Below are 23290 nucleotides of genomic sequence, written 5' to 3'. Positions count from 1 at the left end.
GATACAAATGGTCAATAGATACATGAAAAATATCCAACAACATTAGCCATCATGGAGATGTAAATCAAAACTACACTGAGATTCTATCTAATCCCAATCAGACTGGCAAGCATAAAGTAGTCAAATAACAACAAATTCTGGAGATGATGTGGGGAAAGAGGAACTATTTTACACTGTTGGTGGGAATGCAAACTAGTTCAGCTGCTATGGAGATCAGTGTGGAGATTCCTTAGAAAACTGGAAATGGATCCTCCATATGATCAGGCTATACCATTCCCGGGTATCTTTCCAAAGGGATTGAAATCAGAGAACTACAGTAACAAATGAATACTCATGTTCATAACAGCACAATTTGTAATAGCCAAAATATGGAACCATGATAGGTCTCCATCAACAGATGAATAGATTGCAAAATAATGGGAAATACACACAATGGAATTCTATTCAGCTATAAAGAACAAAATCATGCCATTCGTAAGAAGATGGAAAGACCTGGAGAACATTATGTTAAGTGAGATCAGCCAAGCACAGAAAGAGAAGGGACATATGTATTCTCTAATATGCCCAAGCTAGGGAGTATTAGGGATACCAGAGGGACTCCAGACAATGAAGGGGAAACCTCAGCACAGCTAGAAAGGAAGGGTAGGGGAGGAAGAAGGCTGATGTTGATTAATGGAGGAGCTACATTCGAATATGTGTAAAAGTATGAATGTAGCATGGTTACCCTGGACACTCATTTTTTTGGGAGGGAGGAGAAGTGGGGGGAGAGGGCACCAAGCACAGTCTGAATTATGCAGTTTTCAATATGATCCACATAAAAATAAAAATTGGAAAAAAATTTTTGGTGGTACTTGGGATGGAAACCATGGAAACCAGAGGCTTCCTACCTCCAGGCTATACTCCCAGACCTATTTTATATTTTATTTGGAAACAGGGTCTCACAAAGTTGCTGAGAGCCTCACTAAGTAGCTGAGGCTGGCTTTGAACCTGCGTGATCCTCCTGTCTCAGCCTCCCAAGTGCAGGGATTACAAAGGTGCGCCACCACACCCGGCTTGGAGAACATTTTTAAAAAAGAAGTATAGCCAGACCTAAGCAACCCCTGATAAAGCATTGCTGAGCTACAATCAGAACTTGTAGAAGTACTGATGCAAATCAACCCTGGAAGAAGCGGTCTTTTCTTTTTCCTTTTTTTTTTTTTTTCTTCTTTTAGAGTTCACAGTCTATAATATTTTGTTTTTCCTATTCATGCCTTTTCTCTGACTTCACAGATTTCCAAGGATTCCAATTCTTGCCTTATTTCTTCTAGTTGAGGAACCCTCCTTGTGGGCCCTATGGTCATTTTATGAATTGTAAGGTTGCTAATATGTGGACTCCAGACTTTCTCACATTACCTGAGAGTACTGACTACCCAGGGATTTCCTTAATGTTGGACTAACAAAGAACTCTACACCTGAATATTGTTTCTCTGACTGGTTACGATTTGAGTCAAGTTGACTTTTTTTTTTTCCTAGATTTGTTGTATCTCTGGATAAGAAGGGACTTTATTAGGCCGAATTTCTTATCTAGAACCAATATTTGATAAGTCAACAGGGCATGCTAGCTACTTCAGCCTATTATAGAAAAGATAGTCTTAGAGAAACTATCTATTAATTCCCTATGTATCATAGAAAAGATAGTCTTAATGAAGCCCACCTCCAAAAGTATGATTTTCCAGGTCAACTGACCATCTATGGCAAGTAAATTTTTCTCAGCTTTACTTTTTTACCTTTAAAATGTAAAACTTATGTGTTCTCCAACGACCCTACAACCTCCAAAGTCTTACCATTTAATACTGTGTTGTTGTTGTTGTTGTTGTTGTTGTTGTTGTTGTTGTTGTTGTTTTAGTAATTGGAGGAAAGCTGTCTGGAACTCCTTGATGTTTCTGATGTGTTTAATCTTTTTGTCTGTAGTTGATTAAAGTGGCATTTGATGAAGAAGTGAGTCCAGAAGTAGTGGAGATCTTTAAGAAGCAGCTCATGAAGTTCCGTTACCCTCAGTCCATTTTCAGCACCTTCGCTTTCGCCGCTGGACAAACTACCCCACAAATCATCTTACCCAAACAGAAGGAAAAGAATACTTCCTTTCGGTAAGAAGAAAGACAGGTCTCTTAATTGTAACCCTCCTGTAACTGATGGTAGAGGGAATGGCCTGTTCTTTGTATCAAGCTGTAAATGGCTGCTCTTTGCTCACGGTTCAGTCAAGCCCACTGGGTCAAGCTCATGAAGTTATGGGACAGCAGCATTGAGATATGTAACAAATATGAGAATCTAAGGGCTACAAGAAGCAGTGACATATATGTATATGTGTGTATGTGATATTATGTATATGTATGTGTATGGATATATATACTTTTTTTGGTGGAACTGGGACTAGGGGCATTTCACGTTGTAGCTACATCCTTAACCCTACTTAATTTTTTTTAAAAAAAGGTCTCACTAAGTTCCTTGCAACCAAGTACTCCCAAGACATGTGTGCACTACCATGTTCAGCTAGAAATATATATATACTTATATTAGTTTTAGAAATAAATAACTGTATCAGCTGTAAGAGAGAGAGAGCAATTTAAAATTTTTTAAGTATTGCCTTGAGTATGTGAAACATGAGCTATAGCTCTAGCTGGGAAAAATATTCAAAATTACCATTGAGTTTAAGCTATACCTAAAGTGATTTGCAACAGGTTCAAGAAATATCAGTATTTTATGACTGAACAGTTATCTAAAACACATGCAATAGCTTTAAAGTTTACATTGCAGAGGACTATAAAGATGGTCTGGTAAACCTATTTGATAATAAAAAAAAGTCCTTATCACTTTCACAAAATGGCATATGAAAACACAAAAAAAGAATTCTATTCTTTGCATTCAAGCAGAGCATAATCAAGAACAATCTTACTCAAAATTTTGACCTCTATCTGATTAATGAGAAAATATGGTATTTGTTTAAGACTCTGGATTTTAAACACTCTATACCTATACCACCTATCAGCAAGAAAGGAGAAGCTTATGAATAAATTACTTTTAGATCCAAGTTTTCCATTAATTAAAGCTGATTCTCCAAAGGATGTGCTAATGTCTAATTTTTTACTTTTCTCCATCATGTGACTTAGAAAGATTATAACACCCCCAAAAAAAGAAAGTTTATACACAATTAGAGGCAGGACACCACACATACACACTTAAAACATTTAAGAAATAAGTCAAAAGTGTTGGCAGCTCTAATGGTCATATGACCTAAAGAGAGTTTGAATCAGTAGAGAAGGGGGCAGGCTGGCTTTCCACAGGAGAGGCTTCTGCAAGCTTGATGTGGGGACGGTAGTAGAAGCAGGGCGTGGACAACCAGAATGGGTTCAGGACATGCTTGACCAAAAGGCTAAACCAAGGAGCTTAGATTTGGGTGATAAGTAGTCTGTGTTCCATTTTAGGGTCTTGAACTTTTTGCCTAAAACAGTGTCCTGATGACAGTGGAGTTTTGTAGGAAATCAGTCGCCTGCCACCTTAAAGGTGATATGAAGAAGGAGAATCTCAAGCCGGGCATGGTGGCGCACACTTGCAATCCCAGTACTTGGGAGACTGAGACAGGAGGATTGCACAGGTTCGAAGCCAGCCTCAGCAGCTTAGTGAGGCTCTCAGCAAGTTAGTGAGACCCTGTTTCCAAATAAAATATAAAAATGGGCCTGGGGTGTATCTCCAGGGTAGAAGGCCCCTGGGTTTCATTCCTAGTGCCACAAAACAAAAAGGAGAATCTTACAGTATACACATGTACCATATACATGGCTGTGGGAATGGAGAAGAAAAACATTTGAGCTATGTACATGTCAAATATAAAAGTGATACCTTCGTATTAAGTTGATATTCTCTTTGGTATTCTCTTTGGTTTTGTGACTTGTAGCACCTTCTCAAAAACCATTGTGAAAGGTGCCAAAAGGGCAGGGAAAATGACCATTGGGCGGCAGTATTTGTTGAAGAGGAGAACAGGAACTATTGTGGAAGAAAGAGTGAATCGCCCCGTGTGGAATGAAGAGGAGGATGTGTCTGGTATGTGGGAACTCGTTTCTTAGGATTCGCTGTTTTCGTCTTAGATAACAGGAGACTAAAACCGAGTTGCACTTAAACCTTAGTGCACAAAAGCCTCGATCTCATAAGAAGATCCTACCAGCTTCTCAGAACTGGAAAAAAAATTGTTTTCCTAATATTCTATCATTTAGATAGGATATTGTTAAATTACACTTCTCTTTTACTAAATTCATACATTGGCCATTTCTATGTAAATCTTAATTAAAGGGAGAAAGAAGGAAATCCTACTGCATAGAAAATATAGATATAGGTTACTTTTCTATACCTTATTTTAACAAAATAAGAATAGGGAATAAGGACATTAAATAATCAGTATTGAAGATTGGAGTTTTAGTAAAAACAGTGTGGGTCCTCTTAATCAAAAAGGGGGCTTCTCAGGTGAAGAATTTTAGGTGATAAGAAAAATACCTGCTAAAAATTTTTTAAATATATAAAATTTAGGCAACTGAGATAGCTCAGTTTCTCATTTGGGAAAAGAGAAGAAGAAAGCCAGTAGCAAAATGCCTTACTGAATGATTTTTCCTTTCTTAACCCAGTTTCTAGTATGTTGTAGAATTAGCAGAGAACCCAATCTAATGTAAAACAGAATGCTGTTTATACATTTTCCCTTCTCCATATCTTAAATTCAAGAACTAATGATTATACAGTAACTACCAATAGCAGCAACAATAACATTTTAAAAGAAACCTCATCTTTAGTGAGAGCACAGGGCTAAACTATCTGCATTTCAGTTCACTGGGATAAAGAACTTACGTGGTTTCACGCATGTCCTGTATGAGAAGATGTCTATACAAAATAAACAGCCACCATTCCATTACCAGTGTGACCATCTGTTGGAACCCTGGCCTCCTCGCTCATGTATAAAGCCATTTTAAAAGATGACTGTTATCCATCTATATTTGAAGTTTTGATGCTTTCATGGAACAAAAATCATTAAGAGCCAGGTGCATTGCTACATACCTATAAACCCAGTACTTGGGAAGCTAAAACAGAAGGATCACAAGTTCAAGGCCAGCCTCAGCAACTTAGGCCCTCAGAAAACTATTTCAAAATAAAAAGTAAAATAGGGCTGAGGGTGTGGCTCAGAGGAAGAATGCTCTTGGGTTTAATCTCTAGTACCAAAAAACTGTTCTTAATTGGGTTCAGTGGCATGAGCGTGTAGGCCATCTACTCTGAAGGCTGAAGCGGGGCGGGGGTGGGGGGTCCTTTCATCCAGGAGTTCAAGGCCAGCCTGGGCAACATAGCAAAACTCTGTCTCAAAAAAAGCCCTTAATATTCTATAATTATTTCACCAAAAGACTTAATTATATTTATTAATATACTTTTATTGCTACATTATAATTATACATGATAGTGAAGTTCCATGTGATAAAATATACATACACACAGCACTTGGTAGTCTTTGCTCCTCTAAAAATAAAAGGACAACATAAAACTAAGACCTGATTGTATCGCTCTGTGGAGTTCACAGCTTGAAATACAAAGTCTCAGCCGGGCGTGGTGGCGCACGCTTGTAATCCCAGCATTCAAGAGGCTGAGACAGGAGGATTGCGGTTTGTGGACCGCCTCAGCTACTACTTAGTGAGGCCCTTTGCAACGCAAAGTAAGTTGAGTTTAGTAAGACCCTGTTTCAAAATAAAGATTAAAAACTAGGGATGGGGGTGTGGCTTGGAGGTACTGGGTTCCATTCCCATACCGCAAGAAACAAAAAAGAAAAAGAAATACAAAGTCTCATACTTGTAAGGATGAACTGCTGGTTTTCATCTTTTTTCTGTTTAACTTTCATGGAAGAAGCTGTGTCTTTTTCATGACCCTTTGGAAGCTTGATTTGATTTCTCTCACATTCAAAGCAAATAGGAACATTAATTAGGACAGTTTCTAACATGGATTTTATTGTTGTGAGAACATGCAGTACCAATTAGAAATGTCCTTTAAAAAAAAAAACTCCCTAAAATACTTGATTATTGAGTAAATTCTTTCACATCTCAAAATCTTAAAGGAGTCTGTGACCTGTGATTGCAACACCAGGAGAGAGTTTTCCATATATACCACATCCTCCAATAGTAGAATTTTCTGGAAATAAGTATAACTTTTTTATACCACTATAAGAAAAGAAACAATGCCCCCCAAATTAAAAAATATATTTTTCCCTCTAGTGAGCTTCTGGTTAATGTAGAAAGTTTTTGGTTTTGTTCTGTGTATGTGGTACTCGTGGTTTGGATCCAGCTGCATTCTAGCTCCAAGCTACACCCCTAGCCTTCTTTATTTTTTATTTTGTTTGGTTTTATTTTGTTTGGTTTTGTTTTGAAACAAGATCTTGATGAGAGTCTCCCTAGGTTTCTGAAGCCAACCTCGAACCTACAGTCCTCCTATCTCAGCCTCCCAAGCACTGGGATTTTAAGCATGTGCCACTGCACCAAGCCTAATCTAGACACTTCTAATAAAAATTTATGCTCTGAAAAGTAAGCTTTTCAGATTAAATGAAAATGAAACCCAAATGGTGAGTTTGTGGAGAGGTCATGATAAAGATAATTTTCACTGACAGGTTAGCCTTTGATAACATTTGGGTATCTTAATAGACTCCTACATAGCAATCACTGAAGTTTCACATTAATGAACAAGACTGATTGAAACAGAAAAGTGAGTAATTAATTCAAGATTATATTATTTTTAGAATTACTTAAATAGTATTATTTCTCTGACAAAATTAACCACTGTTTTCATTTATGTTGATGATTCCTCATAGAAATTATATGACTTAATTTATGATGCACATAGTACCTGTAACCTTTATGCAAAGATCCTCCGGCTTGGTGGCACACACTTGTAATCCCTGCACTTGGGAGGTGGAGACAGGAGGATCGCGCAGGTTCGAAGCCAGCTGCAATGGCTTAAGAGATCCTGTTTCTAAATAAAAATATAAAATGGTTTGGGAGTATAGTCTGGAGGCAGAAGGGTTTCCAGGAACCCCAGTACCACCAAAAAAAAAAAAAAAGGAGTTTTTGATTTCTATACTCTGAGCTAATTATTCTTGCAAAACCTGTTTGTGCGTTGCAGTTTCAGATGACAGTGAACTCCCCACAAGTACTTTGAAGGCCTCAGAGAAGTCTACAATGGAACAGTTGGTAGAAAAGGCTTGTTTCAGAGACTATCAGCGTTTAGGTCTGGGAACCATAAGTGGCAGCTCCTCTCGTTCAAAACCAGAGTATTTCCGAATCACTGCCTCCAACAGGATGTATTCACTGTGCCGGAGGTAAGCATCCACGGGCTCCAAAAGGAGACCTTCTTTCCTTTCTCTTTTGGAGTCTTCAGTGAGTTGTTTACATCCGTAGCCCAGAGACAGATTAAAATGTCAGAAGTGAGGAACAAGATCTCCAGGGAATTGTGTATTTAAGAGATACTTTATATGCAGCATGGGCAAGCACCTCCTTGGTGTTCTCAGAACAATTGCATCACTGCAACTGCCTATATTGGGTCAGAAGGTGAAAGGCAAAGTGTTGTCCCCTTTATGATTTCTCCTTGTCTTTCTCTTCCCAGTTTGCCTCTTTTCCCTGGCAAATGGGAGAGAAGAAAGTTTGCGAAAGGCCTGAGCTTATGAGCCGTCAGGTCTCATGGCAGCTATGCAGCTCTGCCACACAGCAACCGTGGACAGTAAGAAAGCGAGCAGCCATGGCAGGCTGTAGCCACAGACATCGGTGTGCTGGGCCAGGTGGAAGCGGGCGTCCTTGTGCTGTAGAGTTCAGACATTACCTGGAATAATTCTTAACGAATATAAATGGGCATGTCTTCTATTTTTCTATTTTGTCACCTCTTGCTCTTTTTGAAATACGTTAGGCTCTACCTCACTCTTTACTATATGTAAATATGCCTTTCCTAAAACTGCCTTCCATTCTGCACAAGTCACATTCATCTCATTTTCTTTGCATTTATAAACTCCTGCTTTGATTAGTAGTTCAAAATTCACTCTGCAAATTATAAACTCTACATATTAGAGAAAGTTGTCGTATTGTTACTATTAGTTGTCTTAATGTTACTGTTAGCCCTGCCATTTCGAAATGAATTTAAGGACTGATTTCTCTTTGTCTGTGAGGAATGATCTTGGTAATTTTTTTTTTTTTTATTGGTGCACTGTATTCATACATCATAGTGGGATACAAACTTTTGTAGACATACATGCACACATCGCCCAGTCAGCCCCCACCCGATCCCCACCCCATTCTCTCCCCATCCCTCCCTCCCATGCTTGGCTTAGTGGTTGACATCTAGTATTATAGCAATTTATCCAAAATTAAAAATGATAATCTCACATAACAGTTTCATTTGTCTGATACCAAGCTTTTGATGACTTAAACATAACATTTCAATATTTCTTTTTGCTTTCTTTCTTACCAGAGAATATTTTTTTCTTTTTTTTAGGTGAAACTATCATATATTTATTTTTCAGAAAAAAAATCTATCCTGATATGGAATATGGACTCTAGATACCCAAAACAATCTCGAAGCAAAAACAAAGCTAGAAGATGTATATTTTCTGATTTCAAACCATATAAAGCTACAATAATTGAAACAGTGTAGTACTGTTCTAAAGGCAGATATATAGACCATTGGAGTTAAATACAAGCCTAGAGCTAACTTCTTCCCTATATTGTCAAGTTATTTTTGACAAGGTTTCCACGAAGATTTGGTGGTGGAAATAATAATCTTTTAACTAAATATTGTTGAAAAATAATAATTACATGGAAAAGAATAAAATTGGACCCTTACCTAATCCCACATACAAGTATTAACTCAAACTAGATAAAAGACCTAAATATAATTCTTAAGACTATAAACTTTTAGGAGAAAATCTGGGTCATAAAACCTCACAACATTGAAATTGGCAGTGATTTCTTGGATATGATTTCAATGGCACAGGCAACAGAAGAATATACAAACTCCCTAAAAAATAAAAGAAAATATTGTATATCCAAAGACAATGTAAACAGAGTTAAAAGTTACTAATAGAATTGGATAAAATATTTCCATATGCTATATCTGAAGGTATATTAATATTCCAACTAGAAATCCTAAAAATTAACAACAATAAAGGCAAACAATACAATTTAGAGATAGGTAAAAGACTAACATAAATAATGAATCTCCACAGATAACCAATCTTAGTTGTCTGTTGGATGGAAAATCTTGTTTCTCTGGTTCTGGTGTGTGTTACCTATTTCTTCTTTGTAGTTAATCTCTTTGAGTATTTTCTCTAGCGCTGGTTTTGAAGACATAAATTCCTTCAGTTTCTGTTTGTCATGGAAGCTTCTTATTTCTCCATCTAATTTGATAGAAAGTTTTGCTGGGTAGGAAATTTTTGGCTGGAAGTTGTTTTCTTTCAAAATTGGGAATATGTTACTCCAAGCCCTTCTGGCTCTCATGACTTGGTTTGGGAAGTCTGGAGTGATTCTAATTGGTTTGCCTCTGAATGTCACTTGGCCCTTTGTTTTTGTTGCCTTTAAGATTCTCTGCTTGGCTTCCACATTGGTCATTTTGACAATTATATGGCGTGGGGATCCTCTTCTCGGATCCTGTCTAAAGGGAGTTCTATAAGTTTCCTGGACCTGTGTATCAACCTCTTGCTCTATATTTGGAAAATTTTCTGCTATTACTTCCTTGAAGAGATTGTTGATCCCTTTGGTATCACTTTCTTTTCCCTCCTCTATTCCAATTATTCTTAGGTTAGCTCTCTTAAGATGGGCCCATATTTCTTCAATGTCAGATTCCTGCTGTTGGATATCTTTTTCTAGATTAGAAACTATGCATTCATTTTTGGATTGCTCATCTTCTAAGAGCGAGATTCTGTTCTCCATGTGGTCTAATCGGTTGTTTGTGCTTTGAATTGAGGCCTTTACTTCATTAATTGCATCCTTTATCTCTTTTTGGCTCTCTCTGAGTTCTTTTCGAAGCACCTCTATTATTTCTACAGTTATTTTCCTGATTTGATCTTCTAGAAATCTCTGATTTTCTGTTTTATCAGGTTCTGATGTTGTGGGGTTGTGCACATTCATTACTTCAGTGTTATTCCTCTTTCCCATGATTTCGGAGGTTTGTGCCTTCTCTGGGTTCTTCCCTTGGGTCACTATGGCTTCACTTAAGGTGCTCTGGATCTCGAGTCTGTATTATCTCAGACCCCACTACTCCTTTACTGGGTTGTATCACAGAGTCTCCGACCCAGGGAGTCGATAGAGGCTGCTTTAAACTATGGGGGGTGCCAGGTTGCACGCTCTCCTATGGTGTGATATCTCTGCCACCACCACTCCCTCACTGGGTCAAGTCCCAGGAGGCACAATACTGGGATTTCTCCTCTGTGGCCCGCAATTTGACTCACTGTTCTTGAGTACGTAGATGTAGCTGTACTGGACTCGGTGAATTCACTGCTGCTGCCGCCGCCGGTGGCAATATGGCGCCTCTGCCACGCCCTCGGCCATGAGGCTGGCGTATTTTTTCTTCTCTGGTTTTGATTTCCACTCTGAATCCCTGCAGCGTGTGCTGAGCTCAGCCACTGGGAGCTTTAAATGCTGTCTGCGCCGAAAGATCCCGCCTGGCTGGTCCGCATCGGCTCACCTCGGCTTGCTGTAGCCGTCCGCTGAGTTCGCCGCTGCCGCCGGCAGTATGGCGTTGCTGCCGCGTCCTCGGGCGCGTGTGTCTCCTCTGTGGCCCTGAGCTCTGTTCTCAGTCCACTTTCTCTCTGGAGCCTGGTGGTTTTTTTGTTTTTCTGGTGATGGTGTTTTCTGGCTATGAAAGGCGCTCTTTTTGTGGTAATGGAGATTGGTTGTTAGCGGGACTCTTAAGCCCCGCTTTTCTCGGTCGCCATCTTCCCGGAAGTCCTGATCTTGGTAATTTAATGGGCATTGTGTTGAATCTGTAGATCACTTTTGGAAGTATGGCCATTTTGATGATATTTATTCTGCCTATCCATGATCATGAAAGGTCTTTCCATCTTCTAAGATCTTCTTCGATTTCTTTTTTCAATATTTTATAATTTTCTTTGTAGAGGTATTTTACTCCTTGGTTAAGTTTATTTCTAAATAATTTATTTTTTGTGGGAAATCCTGAGTAGAAGTGTTTTCTGGATTTCTTTTTCAGTGGATTTATGGTTGTTGTACAGAAAAGCTTCTGATTTTTTAAGATTGATTTTGTATCCAGACACTTTGCTAAATTTGTTGATCAGTTCTATAAGCCTTTTGGTTGAGTTTGTTGGGTCTTCTAAGTATAGTATCATGTCATCTGCATATAGTGAAAGTTTGAGTTCTTCTTTCCCTATTTGTACTCCTTTGATTTCCTTTTCTTGCCTTATGGTTCTGGCTAGAGTCTCAAGTACTATACTGAAGAGAAGTGGTGATAATGGACATCCTTGTTTTGTTCCTGTTTTAAGGGGGAATTCTCAAAGTTTTTCCCCATTTAATATGATGTTGGCCAACCATGCAGGAGAAATCATAATACCTGACTTTATACTGCAAAGCCATTGTAATAAAAACAGCATGTTACTGGCATAAAAACAGATACATAGACCAATGGAGCAGAATAGAAGACTCAGAAACAAATCCACACACTTAACAGCTAATTGATTTTTGACAAAGGGGCCAAAAACAAACACTGGAAAAAAGATAGCCTGTTCAACAAATAGTGTTGGCAAAACTAGTTAACCATATGCAGAAAAATGGAAATAAATCCCACTTTCTCACCCTGTACAAGATGGATGAAAGAGTTGGAAATTAGACCTGAGGCCTTGAGGCTCCTTGAAGAGGGCATAGGTCCAACACTGCAACACATAGGCACAGATAAACACTTCCTCAACAAGAGCCCAAAGGCACAAGAAACTAAAAGGTGAATCAATACATGGAATTGCATGAAACTGAAGAGCTTCTGTACAGCAAAGGAAACTATCAAAAACCCCAACAGAGCCAACAGAGTGGGAGAAGATTTTTGCGAGCCACTGCTCCAATAGAGGACTAATATCTAGAATACACAGAGAACACAAGAAACTCAGCACTAAGAAAACAACCCAATCAAAAAATGGGCATGTGAAGTAAATAGACACTTCACGAAAAAAGAAATTCAAATGGCCAAAAAAAGCATCAAAAAACCTTCGACGTCATTGGCAATCAGAGAGATGCAAATCAAAACTACCTTGAGATTTCACCTAACTCCAACTAGAATGGCAATCATTCCAAACACAAACAATAACCAGTGCTGGCGAGGATGTGGAGAAGTGGGAACTCTAAAACATTGTTGGTGGGATTGCAAATTATTGTAACCACTTTGGAAAACAGTATGGAGGATCCTCAGAAGAATGGGAAAGAACTTACCATTTGATCCAGCAATACCACTTCTGGGTATTTACCCAAAAGAAAGGAAACCAAACTACCAAATTCATGCATGTATATTTATGTTCAAAGCTGCACAATTCACCATTGCTAAACTATGGAACCAGCCAAGATGTCCATCAACAGACGAATGGATTACAAAATGTGGGATATGTACACAATGGAATTTTACTCAGCCATAAGGAAAAACACAATTACATCATTTACAGCGAAATGGATGGAACTGGAGGACATTATGCTAAGTGAGATTAGTCAGTCACAAAAAAAAAAAAAAATAAGAAATTGGATGCTTTCCCTAATATGGGAAAGCTAGGGAGAAATGGGTAACAGGAAGAAATCTAGATGAAGAAGGAGATTCTATACATGAGCAAATAAGGCGACCTAACGGAGGGAATGGGAAAAGGGAAGAGGGAAACACTAAAGCACATGATGTGCTTAAACATATCAAAGTCAGTCACTAAGCCAAGCATGGGAAGGAAGGAGGGGGAGGGAATGGGGCAGGAATTGGGTAAGGGCTAATTGGGTGATGTGTGCATGTATGTCTCACCACCATGTTTTAGCTCATTAAGATGTATGACTACAATGCACCAATAAAAATTTAAAAAAAATAAAGTAGCCACAGGCAGTAAGAAAGGAGCGGGCATACAGGTGTTCCTACAGAAATCAAGAACTCTAGGAGTTCTGTAAAATGCAGAAGGCCAAGAGTAGTCAGGATAGTCTTACAGAGTAATACTATCTGTAGACATTTTGTAAACCTAAAATAATTAAAGTGGTATGTGATTAGCACAAGGATAGACAGACCAAAAGAAGAGGTGAAGAGGGAACACAGCAACAGCCCACTGTGCATTTTTTGGTTTAGGGGAAGGAAAGTCTCATCTAAGAGCAGTGGGTGGAACATACTATTTTCAATGATGGTGCTAGAGAGAGATATAAGGGGACCCCAAGATTATAATGTACACAGAAACCAATTCCATTAATCTACAGATCTGCATGTAAACAGGTTAAAACAATAAGGCTTCTAGAAGATGGGAGAACATTGCATGGCCCTGAAGTGGCAAGATTTAACACAGTAGAAACATTACCCATAAAGCGAAGAGTCAGCTAACTAAGTACTTCTCTACATCAAAAGATATCTTAAGAGAACAAAAAGACAATAAAAATGGCAGCCTACTTGAACAGATACAAGAGAGAATTTTTTGGTGGCAAAAAATATGTGTATTATATTTTATATACATATATACTTAAATTATGTCCAATCTACTAATCTCCAGACAAATATAAATTAAAATACCAATAAAAAGCCAGGTGTGGTGGCACATACTTGTAATCCCAGCATTTGGGAGGTTGAGTCAGGAGGACTGCAGTTCATGGACAGCCTTAGCTACTTCATGAGACCCTTGGCAACTCAGTGAGATTCTGTTTCAAAATAAAGAATGGAAAATAGGGCTGGGGGTGTAGCTTGGAGGTACAGTGCTCCTGGGTCTAACCCTCAGTACTGAAAAAAAAAAAAAATCCCAATAAGGCCAGCCATAGTGGTATATGCCTGTAATCCCAGTACTTGGGAGGGTGAGACAGGAGATTCAAGGCCAGCCTTATCAACTTAGCAAGACTCTGTTTCAAGATAGAAAAAAAAAATTTTTTTTTAAGTTCTAGGAGTAGGCCGGGCATGGTGGCACATACCTGTAATCCCCGTGCCTGGGAGGCAGAGACAGGAGGATAGCACAGGTTCGAAGCCAGCTGCACTGGCTTAAGAGACCCTATTTCCAAATAAAAATGTAAAATAATAGGTCTGGGAGTGTAGCCCAGAGGTAGAAGGGCTTCCAGAAAACCTAGTACCACCAAAAAAAAAAAAAAAGTGACATATTCCCCTGCATCTTTTCAGACCATAATGGAATAAAACTAGAAATCAACTATAAGAAGATCCAGAGTAACCACATAAACACATGGAGACTGAATACCACACTGCTGAATGAGGAATGGGTCACTGAAGAAGTAAGGGGTGAAATTAAGAAATTCCTAGAAGCAAATGAAAATAAAAACACAACATATCAAAACCTCTGGAACACCTTAAAGGTAGTATTAAGAGGAAAATGTATAGCACTTAGTATCCACATAAGAACAGAAAATTACCAAATAAATAACTTAATGATATCTCAAAGCCCTTGAAAAACAGAAACAGTCTAACTCCTAAGCCAGGAGACAGGAAATTATTAAAATTAGAGCAGAAATCAATGAAGTAGAGAATAAGAGAACAATACAGAAAATCAACAAAACCAAAAGCTGGTTTCTCAAAAAAATAAACAAGATGGATAAACCACTAACCAACCTAACTAAAAATAGAATCTATCTAAATTACTAAAATAAGAGATGAAAAAGGAGATATTAACCCAACAGAATGGAAATCCAAAGGATTATCAGAAACTACTTTGAAAAACTATATTTTCCAACAAATGGAAAATGTAGAAGAAATTGACAATTTTTATAAACACAACCTTCCTAAATTGAACCAAGAAAATATAGAAAATTTAAACCAACCAATAGTAATCAGAGAGAATGAAGCAGCTATAAAGAGGCTTCCATCAAGGACCAGATGGGTTTCCCAAATGAATTTTATAAAACCTTTATGGAAGAGCTAATTTTAATACTCCTCGATCTATTCCATGAAATAGAAAAAAACAAGACTCTCCCAAATACATTCTATGAAGCCAACATCATATTAATACCAGAACCAAATAAAAAGAGCTCAAGAAAAGAAAACTATAGGCCTATACCATTGATAAACTTAGACACAAAACTGCTAAACAAAATGCTAGCAACACGCATTCAAGACCACATCAAGAAAATCATACACTATGACTAAGTAGGGTTCATCCCAGAGATGCAAGGCTGGTTCAACATACAAAAAACAATCCATGTACTTCATCACACAAACAGAACTAAAGAAAAAAAAATCACATGATCATTTCAATAGACACTGAAAAGGCATATGACAAAATCCAACATCTATTTATACTAAAAGCACTGCAGAGACTCAGAAGGAACATACCTCAACATCATAAAGGCAATCTACAATAGGCCCACAGCCAACATCATGCTAAATGGGGGGAAAACTGCAAGAATTCCCCCTAAAAACAGAAACAAGACAAGGATATCCATTATCACCACTTTTTTTTCAATATAGTACTTGAGACTAGCCAGACCAATAAGGAGGAAATCAAAGGAGTACAAATAGGAAAAGAACTAAAACTTTCACTATTTGCAAATGACATAATACTAAGAAAGCCTAACAAACGCAACCAAAAGGCTTATAGAACCAATCAACACCTTCAGAAAAGTATCTGGATACAAAATCAATTTTTAAAAATCAGGAGCTTTCCTGTACGCCAACCATAAATCCACTGAAAAAGAAATCAGAAAACACTTCCACTCAAGATATCCCACAAAAAAAAATAAAATACTTAGGAATAAACTTAACCAAGGAGGCAAAAGACCTCTACAAAGAAAATTATAAAACAGTGAAAAAAGAAATGGAAAGAAAACCTTAGGATATGGAAAGATCTTCCATGTTCTTGGACAAACAGAAAAAATATCATCAAAATAGGCATTCTTTCAAAAGTGATCTACAGAGTCAATTAAATTAACAAGGTCATTCTTACAAACATAGAAAAATCAGTCCTTAAATTCATTTGAAACAACAAAAAATCCAGAATAGCCAAAGTAGTTCTCAGCAACAAGAACCATGCAGGTGATCTCATGATACCTGACTTCAAACTATACTACAAAGCCAAAACAGACACATTGACCGATGGAGCAGAATAAAAGACTCAAAGAAATCTGCACACTTACAGCCAATTGATTTTTAACAAAGGGGCCAAAAACATACACTGGAAAAAAGATGGCCTCTTCAACAAATGGTGTTGGCAAAACTGGCTGACAGTATGAAGAAAAATGGGAATAAACCCCACTTTCTCACCCCGCACAAGAGTTAATTGAAGATGGATTAAAGACTTCGAAATCAGACCACAGACCTCGAGGCTCCTTGAAGACGGCATAAGTCCAACACTTTAACATATAGGCACAGGTAAAAACTTTCTCAACAAGACCCCAAGGGCACAAGAAACCAAAAGATGTATCAATATATGGGATTGCATTAAACTGAAGAGCTTCTGTACAGCAAAGGAAACTATCAAGAACCCCAAAAAGAGAGCTGAAAGAATAAGAGAAAAAAATTTGTTAACTATTCCTCCGATAGAGAACTAATATCTAGGATATACAGAGAACTCAGGAAACTCAGCACTAAGAAAACTAATAACCCAATCAAGAAATAGGTAAGTGAACTAAATAGAAACTTCACAAAAGAAGAAATTCAGATGGACAATAAATATATGAAAAAATGCTCAACATCATTAGCAATCAAAGAGATGCAAATCAAAATTACCCTGAGATTTCACCTAACTCCATTTCGAATGGCAGTTATTCATAATACAAACAACAAATGCTGGAGAGGATGTGGAGATATGGGAACTCGTTGTCAATGGGATTGCAAATTTAGTGCAGCCACTTTGGAAAACAGTATGGAGGATCCTCAGAAGAATGGGAACAAACCTACCGTATGATCCGGCAATACCACTTCTGAGTGTCTACCCAAAAGAATGGAAACCAAATTACCAAACTAATGCATGTGTATCTGTGTTCATAGCTGCACAATTTCCAATTTCCAAACTATGGAACCAGCTAAGATGTCCATCAATATATGAATGGATTATAAAACTATGGGATATGTACACAATGGTATTTTACTTAGCCATAAAGAAGAACAGAATTATATCATTTGTGGGAAAATGGATGGAACTGGAGAAAATTATGCTAAATGAGATTAGTCAGTCACCAAAAGTAGGAAATCAGATGCTCTCCCTAATATGTAGAAGCTAGGGAATAAAGGGGTCATAGGAGGAACTCTAGACAAAGAAAGAGAAACCATAAGTAAGTAAATACGGTGACCTAACTAAATGGAATGGGAGGGGGAAGAAAGAAATTCTATAATATACATGATGTACATTCATAAACATATCAATAAGCCAAACATGAGAAGGAGGGAGGGGGAGGAAATAGGGTGGGAACTGGAGAAGGGCTAAATCAGTGATATGTGCATGTATGCCTCTACCATTTAAAAAAAAACACTACAGATTGGTGGGTGAGTTAGCTATTTTCATCTTTCCTTCTCAACCCCTGAAGAATTAAGAAATTTTATAAAAATAAAATAAGAATAAAAATGTTTTTTAGCTGGGCTTGGTGGCACATGCCTGCAATCCCAGTACTTGGGAGGTTGAGACCAGAGAATCACAAGCTTGAAACCAACCTCAGAAACTTAGTGAGGTTCTCGGCAACCCAGCAAGACCTTGTTTCAAAACAAAAAATAAAAGGGGCTGGGGGTGGACCATGGAGGTAGAATGCTCCCATGCTCAATTCCCAATATCACAAAAAGAGGGGTGTGTGTGTGTGTTTGTGTGTGTGTGTGTGTGTGTGTGTTTGTGTCTTACACCTCAACCAATGTGAGTCTTTGAAATTTGAGTCTTAGAAAATTACTGCAATATTAAGTTGTTTATATTCATATTTTTCTCCCCCCCCCATCCCCACCTCCTCCCACTTCTTTCCCCTTCTCCTCTGGCCATCATTCCTTTTCTCTCTTTCACATCCCTGAAGCTACCCTGGTCTTTTAGTGGTACCTCAAGCTGTACAGGACAGTAGTTTACCAAGAGTAGCCCGCTGCTATCGACACAATCGCCTGCCTGTTGTATGTTGGAAGAACTCAAGAAGTGGTACTCTGCTCCTCCGATCTGGAGGATTCCATGGAAAGGGAGTTGTTGGTCTTTTCAAATCTCAGAACTCCCCTCAGGCTGGTAAGCATCTCTCTACAGCAAAATTATGACCCAATTGTACACAATTACACAATTATACTCTTAGGTGAAACTTAAGAGTATTCCTAAATATAAGCTGGGCATGGCAGCACACACCTGTAGTCTCAGCTACTTGGAAGGCTGAGGCAGGAAGATCACTTAAGCCTCGGAGTTTGGGACACTTAGCAACCGGGAAACTTAGCAGGACCTCATCTCAAACAAAGTCTTCCTAAAAATAAAGGCAGTAAATACTGGGGATGCCACCTGTGCCCTTTCATCAAGCCTTGTCTCGTGCATAAACATTTCCATGTGCTACTCCATACAATGCCGACAGCTTAAACAAGGACAATATTTGGAGCTGGGCATGGCAGCATGCGCCTGTAATCCCAGTGTGTAAGAGGCTGAGACAGGAGAAGTGCAGGTTCAGCAACTTAGTAAAAGGCCCTCAGAAAGTTAGTGAGACCTTATTTCAAATTTAAAGACAAAATAGGGCTAGGGTGTAACTCAGAGAGACAGAATGCCCCTGGGTTCAGTCCCCGGTACCACACACACCAAAAAAAAAAAAAAAAAAAAATCTGTATTTGGCAGTGTGGGCCTCCACCTTGAATATGACATCTTAATACATCTGGTCTATAATTTGATTTTAATAGAAATTAGTACAATAGAGTCTTCAGTTAGAGATGCTTTTCATTCCAATAAACCAAAGTATTTACAAATGGATAGATTGCACTACCCTTTTTCCTCTCTTCTGGGAAGCATCCAGGTATATTAAACTGCATGAGAGAAAGTTAAGGATTCTGTCTATGTGATACAAGATGCCCGGTCTCGTTCCCACAACACACAAAGCAGCTGCCACAGGTGAATGACCAAAGTGTTGCTTTAGGAGCACTTAAAGAGTGTTTAGGAAGCTCAGGAAATAATACGCGATCATCTAGGAGAGGTTCTTTGTGGATCTTCATTTTGAGTCACTGGATAATGGGAAGCAACACCTGTGCTTGGAAGGCCAGCCCTACACGGGCTCTCCAGCGCCACGCTCTCTGGGAGGGTGATGAGACAATGGAGAAGTGGGTGTGGTGAAACCAGCATCATAGGATTAGCCACTAATTGACGGGGGGTTTAAGTGGGGCCAGTTTCTATATTTGGGTGTGGTAAGTAACATGAGACTGTATAGAGGAAATATAAGCAAATATATAGAGAAGCTTGTTTTATTAACCTAGAAATATTGCTTTTTCAATATATTTTCTTTGTATAGCTCCTACCTCCTCTTTAGAATCTTCCAGTAGCATAGAACAAGAAAAGTACTTGCAAGCCTTACTGAATGCAGTTTCTGTCCATCAGAAACTCAGAGGCAACAACACCCTTACCGTCAGGCCAGCACTTGCCCTGTCTCCAGGTAAGATTCAATAGCACTTTTCTGCCTAACTACTATAAAAGGTCAGATCTGTTTCTAGGGGTAACATCTTTAATTATTTGCACTATTCCCTCAACATGACTGCTTAAAAGTTTTACCCTGCAGGGCCTTCTACTTATATCTAGTAAATAGTAATTATATTTAGAGATTAAATCATTTCCTTTTAAAACAGTAATAGAAAAATTCAGAATCTGCTTCACATAAACTTTAGAATATTATGAAGTTGAATGTCTAAGTTGAATATTTAATAATGTATATTTATTGCAATCATCATGTATAAGTTTGAAAACTTCCCATTTCTCTAGCCTTTTTTGATTATGCAGTACAGTTTGTTTTCTCTAGATTTGGATGAAGCTATTAAGACTTGTACTAATATTCTGTTTCAGTCATCATGTGATGGAACCCCAAAGGGTTCATGTAGAGGTAACCCTGATGTGTTAGACACAGGAGCATGTGACTTGAGAAGTTGGTCTCTGGCTTAATCAGCTATTTGAATTAGCTCAGCATAAGCAGAAAGTGGCTTTTTTTGTAAAGTAACACCATGCATGCCTTGCTTCATTTATCATTAAATTCTCTGATTGCACTTGCCAAACCTAACTCTCTATAATCTTGCAAATGTGTGTTATCTCTGATGAAATAATAACATTGCCTTATTATCTCTAATAGAGCTTTGGGTACTTGAAAAGTACAATGTTTGGCAGCAATTAGACATGCAACACATAAAGATAACTCTTTGTCATTTGAGTAATGTTAACCCAAACAACATGATTTTTGTTCTTCTTTTTGGCTGACTTTAGGGACTGAAAGGAGAACTTCAAGAATGTCCACTGTGCTTAAGCAGGTAGTGCCAGGACATTTGGATGTAAACCCATCCAATAGCTTTGCTCGAGGAGGTTAGTAAGATTGCTTTTATAACTGAGCAATAATACAAGCTTAAAAGCAGAAAACATTTTTCTAGATAGTGGGGTTTTTAAAAATCAACTAATCATGGTTCAAATTGTTTTTAATCACTCTTCTCTAAATGAATGATCAAATTTATTACTAGTGTGATGACAGAATTTAGCCCTGTGGGGCAACAGGTATACTCATTGCTGATGTCTTACATACTGAAGAGTTTGGGAGCATTAAGGGGTGAAGAGAGCATGTGTAGTTGGGAAATCAGCCCTGGGAATGCTCCTGAATTTGCAGGTTAGAAAACGTATGTGCTAGTCAGCTCCCAGCACTGTGACAAAATAGCTGAGATAAACAATGTGTAAGAAGGAAATCCTGACATTGTAGTTCATGCCTGTGATCCCAGCACCTAAGAGGCAGAGCCATGAGAACCAAAGGCTTGAAGCCAGCCTCAGCAACTTAGTGAGGCCTAAAAAAGGGGCTGGGGATATCTCTGAGGTCGAATGCCCCTGGGTTCAACTCCTAATACCAAACAAACAACAAAAACAGCAAATGAGGAAAGATTTATTTGAGCTCACCGCTTCCGAGGTTTCAGTTCACAGTCACGTGGCCCTGTGGCCTTTGAGCTGGTGGCTAGGCAGAACATCATGGTGGGGAGTGTGTTGTAGAGGGGACTGAGCTCCCAATATCTTTTCAAAGGCACACCCCCAGTGACCGCATTTCCTTCCTCTAGGCCCACTTCCTAAAATGTCCACCACTTCCCATAATGGCTCAGGTAGTGACCCGGCCCTCAACACATGGCCTTTGGGGGATACATATGACCCAAACACAGAGGTATAAACGGCCAAGACGAGGGGCTACAGACCAAGGGTGCACTCCACAGCCTGTTAATTTGAGTCCTTTTTTCTGGGAGAATCAGTTGGGAGGACATGTAAAGAAGGCTGTCCGGGTTTTCTTTTTTCTCAAGCTCCTAGCTTGATGAGATAGAAGCTAAGCAGTGGCTCTTTTAAACTCCAAAAGGTATTCCACTTTGTTCTCTGCAAGTTTATGTAAGATTCTTTTACTTCACAGAGGAAGTTTCAGACCAGGTTGATTATAAAGTCCTCGTGCTTAACAGTGGAGTCAGACCTTAGGCTTCCTTTCACTCCCATATCATGCTGAGTGTTCTTAAAAACATACCAACTCTCACAGATTTCCAAACTTACTGGCTTACTACCCTCTTTTCAGAAAAAAAAATTACTGGGCACTTCCACTGCCCCCTTATTTTATTAAGTGCCCCCAGTTGCACAGAGATGACTACCGCCCCCTGGATGGGTCCAAGGTACCCCCTCCCCGGGGACAGTGCCACTTGTGAACTCTATGGACTTGGTTCTGCTTGAGCATCACCAAGAATGGAAAACTCTGTCCCTCTCCAAAATTACCTTTCACATATGTAAGCAATTCTGTTTGTTAGGGATTTCTTTCTCATTTGATCTAAACATCTGTCACTGCACAACTTTTACATATCAGCCCTAGCTCTGCCATTTGATGTTAGAAACTAAGTCTAACTCCCATGCTTCAGTTCTTCAGATTTAAAAACTCTTTTCTCATGTGTTTCTCTCTACAAACTACAATATCCCCAATTCAAATGGTATGGCCCACTGGTCATCCTCCTGAGTCTGTGCACTCTCCTCAGAACCAAACCCAGGGCTGCAGGCATCCACTGTGTGTCACGGTGACTGGGCAGGCCCACCCTGAGCCAGCCAGGCAGACATTACCATCTGAAACCCCATGCCTGCTTCACTGACACTGGCCTTCACAGTTGCTCTGTAGACCTCAGTATACTATGTTGTGCTGTAACTACAATATATCACACTTTTGGTTATAGACTGTTTTAGACTTTTAGATCCCAGTTCAGTCTACCAGTATGTTTCTGTTTTCACAAGCTTCTTATCATCATAGATTTGACCACTATTCCCATGTGATTTGTTGTTTTAAAAACTGAATAACAAGAGCTAAGAACAAAGACTTATAGCAAAATAAAAAATATAGCAATAATATAAGCCTCTCTAAAGAAAGATAAGGGTTTATACTGGTTCTGAGTCTTCCTACTAGAACTTACCTGGTCATGTTTCTGAATGCGTGTGTGTGTTTTACTGGAGAATTGAACTCAGGGACTCACACATGTTTGGCCAGTGTTCTCTACCGCTGAGCAATTTTATTTTTATTTATTTATTTATTTTGAGATGCAGGGTCTTGCTAAGTTGCTGAGACTGGTCTTGAATTTGCAATCCTCTGCTACACCACCAAGCCCAGCTCTGCTAAGCTTCTTAATCCAAGATTTGACAATCTTTCAAATTGTTATTTGCATCACAAAAGATTTTGTGATTGTTTTGGCATGAATTCAATCATTGCTTTTTCCTAAGTAATCCTAAGTAGCCCATTAATAAATCCATTCTAAGCCAGGCATGGTAGTGCATGCCTATAATTCCAGTATTTGAGAGACTGAGAGGAGGATAACAGGTTCAAGGACAGCCTCAGCAACATGGCGAGACTCTCAGGAACCTAGTGAGACCATTTCAAAACCAAAAAAAAAAAAAAAAGCTGGGAGTGTGTAGCTCAGAGTAGATGCC

General features: G+C 38.7%; 1 protein-coding gene across 7 annotated transcripts in view; it reads left to right on the top strand.

Annotated features, from left to right (window-relative positions):
* The window catches only part of SBF2 (SET binding factor 2), a gene marked incomplete at both ends in the record, with an annotated part of 354199 nt that overhangs the window by 291708 nt on the left and 39201 nt on the right, over positions 1–23290 (top strand). For 4 of the 7 annotated variants that reach the window (XM_080718166.1, XM_080718165.1, XM_080718163.1 and 1 more), the window contains 5 exons: positions 1951–2126; positions 3929–4074; positions 7171–7366; positions 18183–18379; positions 19629–19769. In XM_080718166.1, coding sequence (XP_080574292.1) covers positions 1951–2126; positions 3929–4074; positions 7171–7366; positions 18183–18379; positions 19629–19769 — 856 coding nt within the window. Of the gene's footprint in view, positions 1–1950; positions 2127–3928; positions 4075–7170; positions 7367–18182; positions 18380–19628; positions 19770–20584; positions 20681–23290 lie in introns of all 7 variants that reach the window. The other 3 variants (XM_080718162.1, XM_080718161.1, XM_080718160.1) reach the window with 1 other exon arrangement.

The sequence above is a fragment of the Muscardinus avellanarius genome (genome assembly GCF_963383645.1).
Source record: "Muscardinus avellanarius genome assembly, chromosome: 1".
NCBI classification, from domain to species: Eukaryota; Metazoa; Chordata; class Mammalia; order Rodentia; family Gliridae; genus Muscardinus; species Muscardinus avellanarius.
The sequence above is the reverse complement of the archived record's forward strand: the minus strand, read 5'-3'. Positions and strand labels throughout refer to the sequence as shown.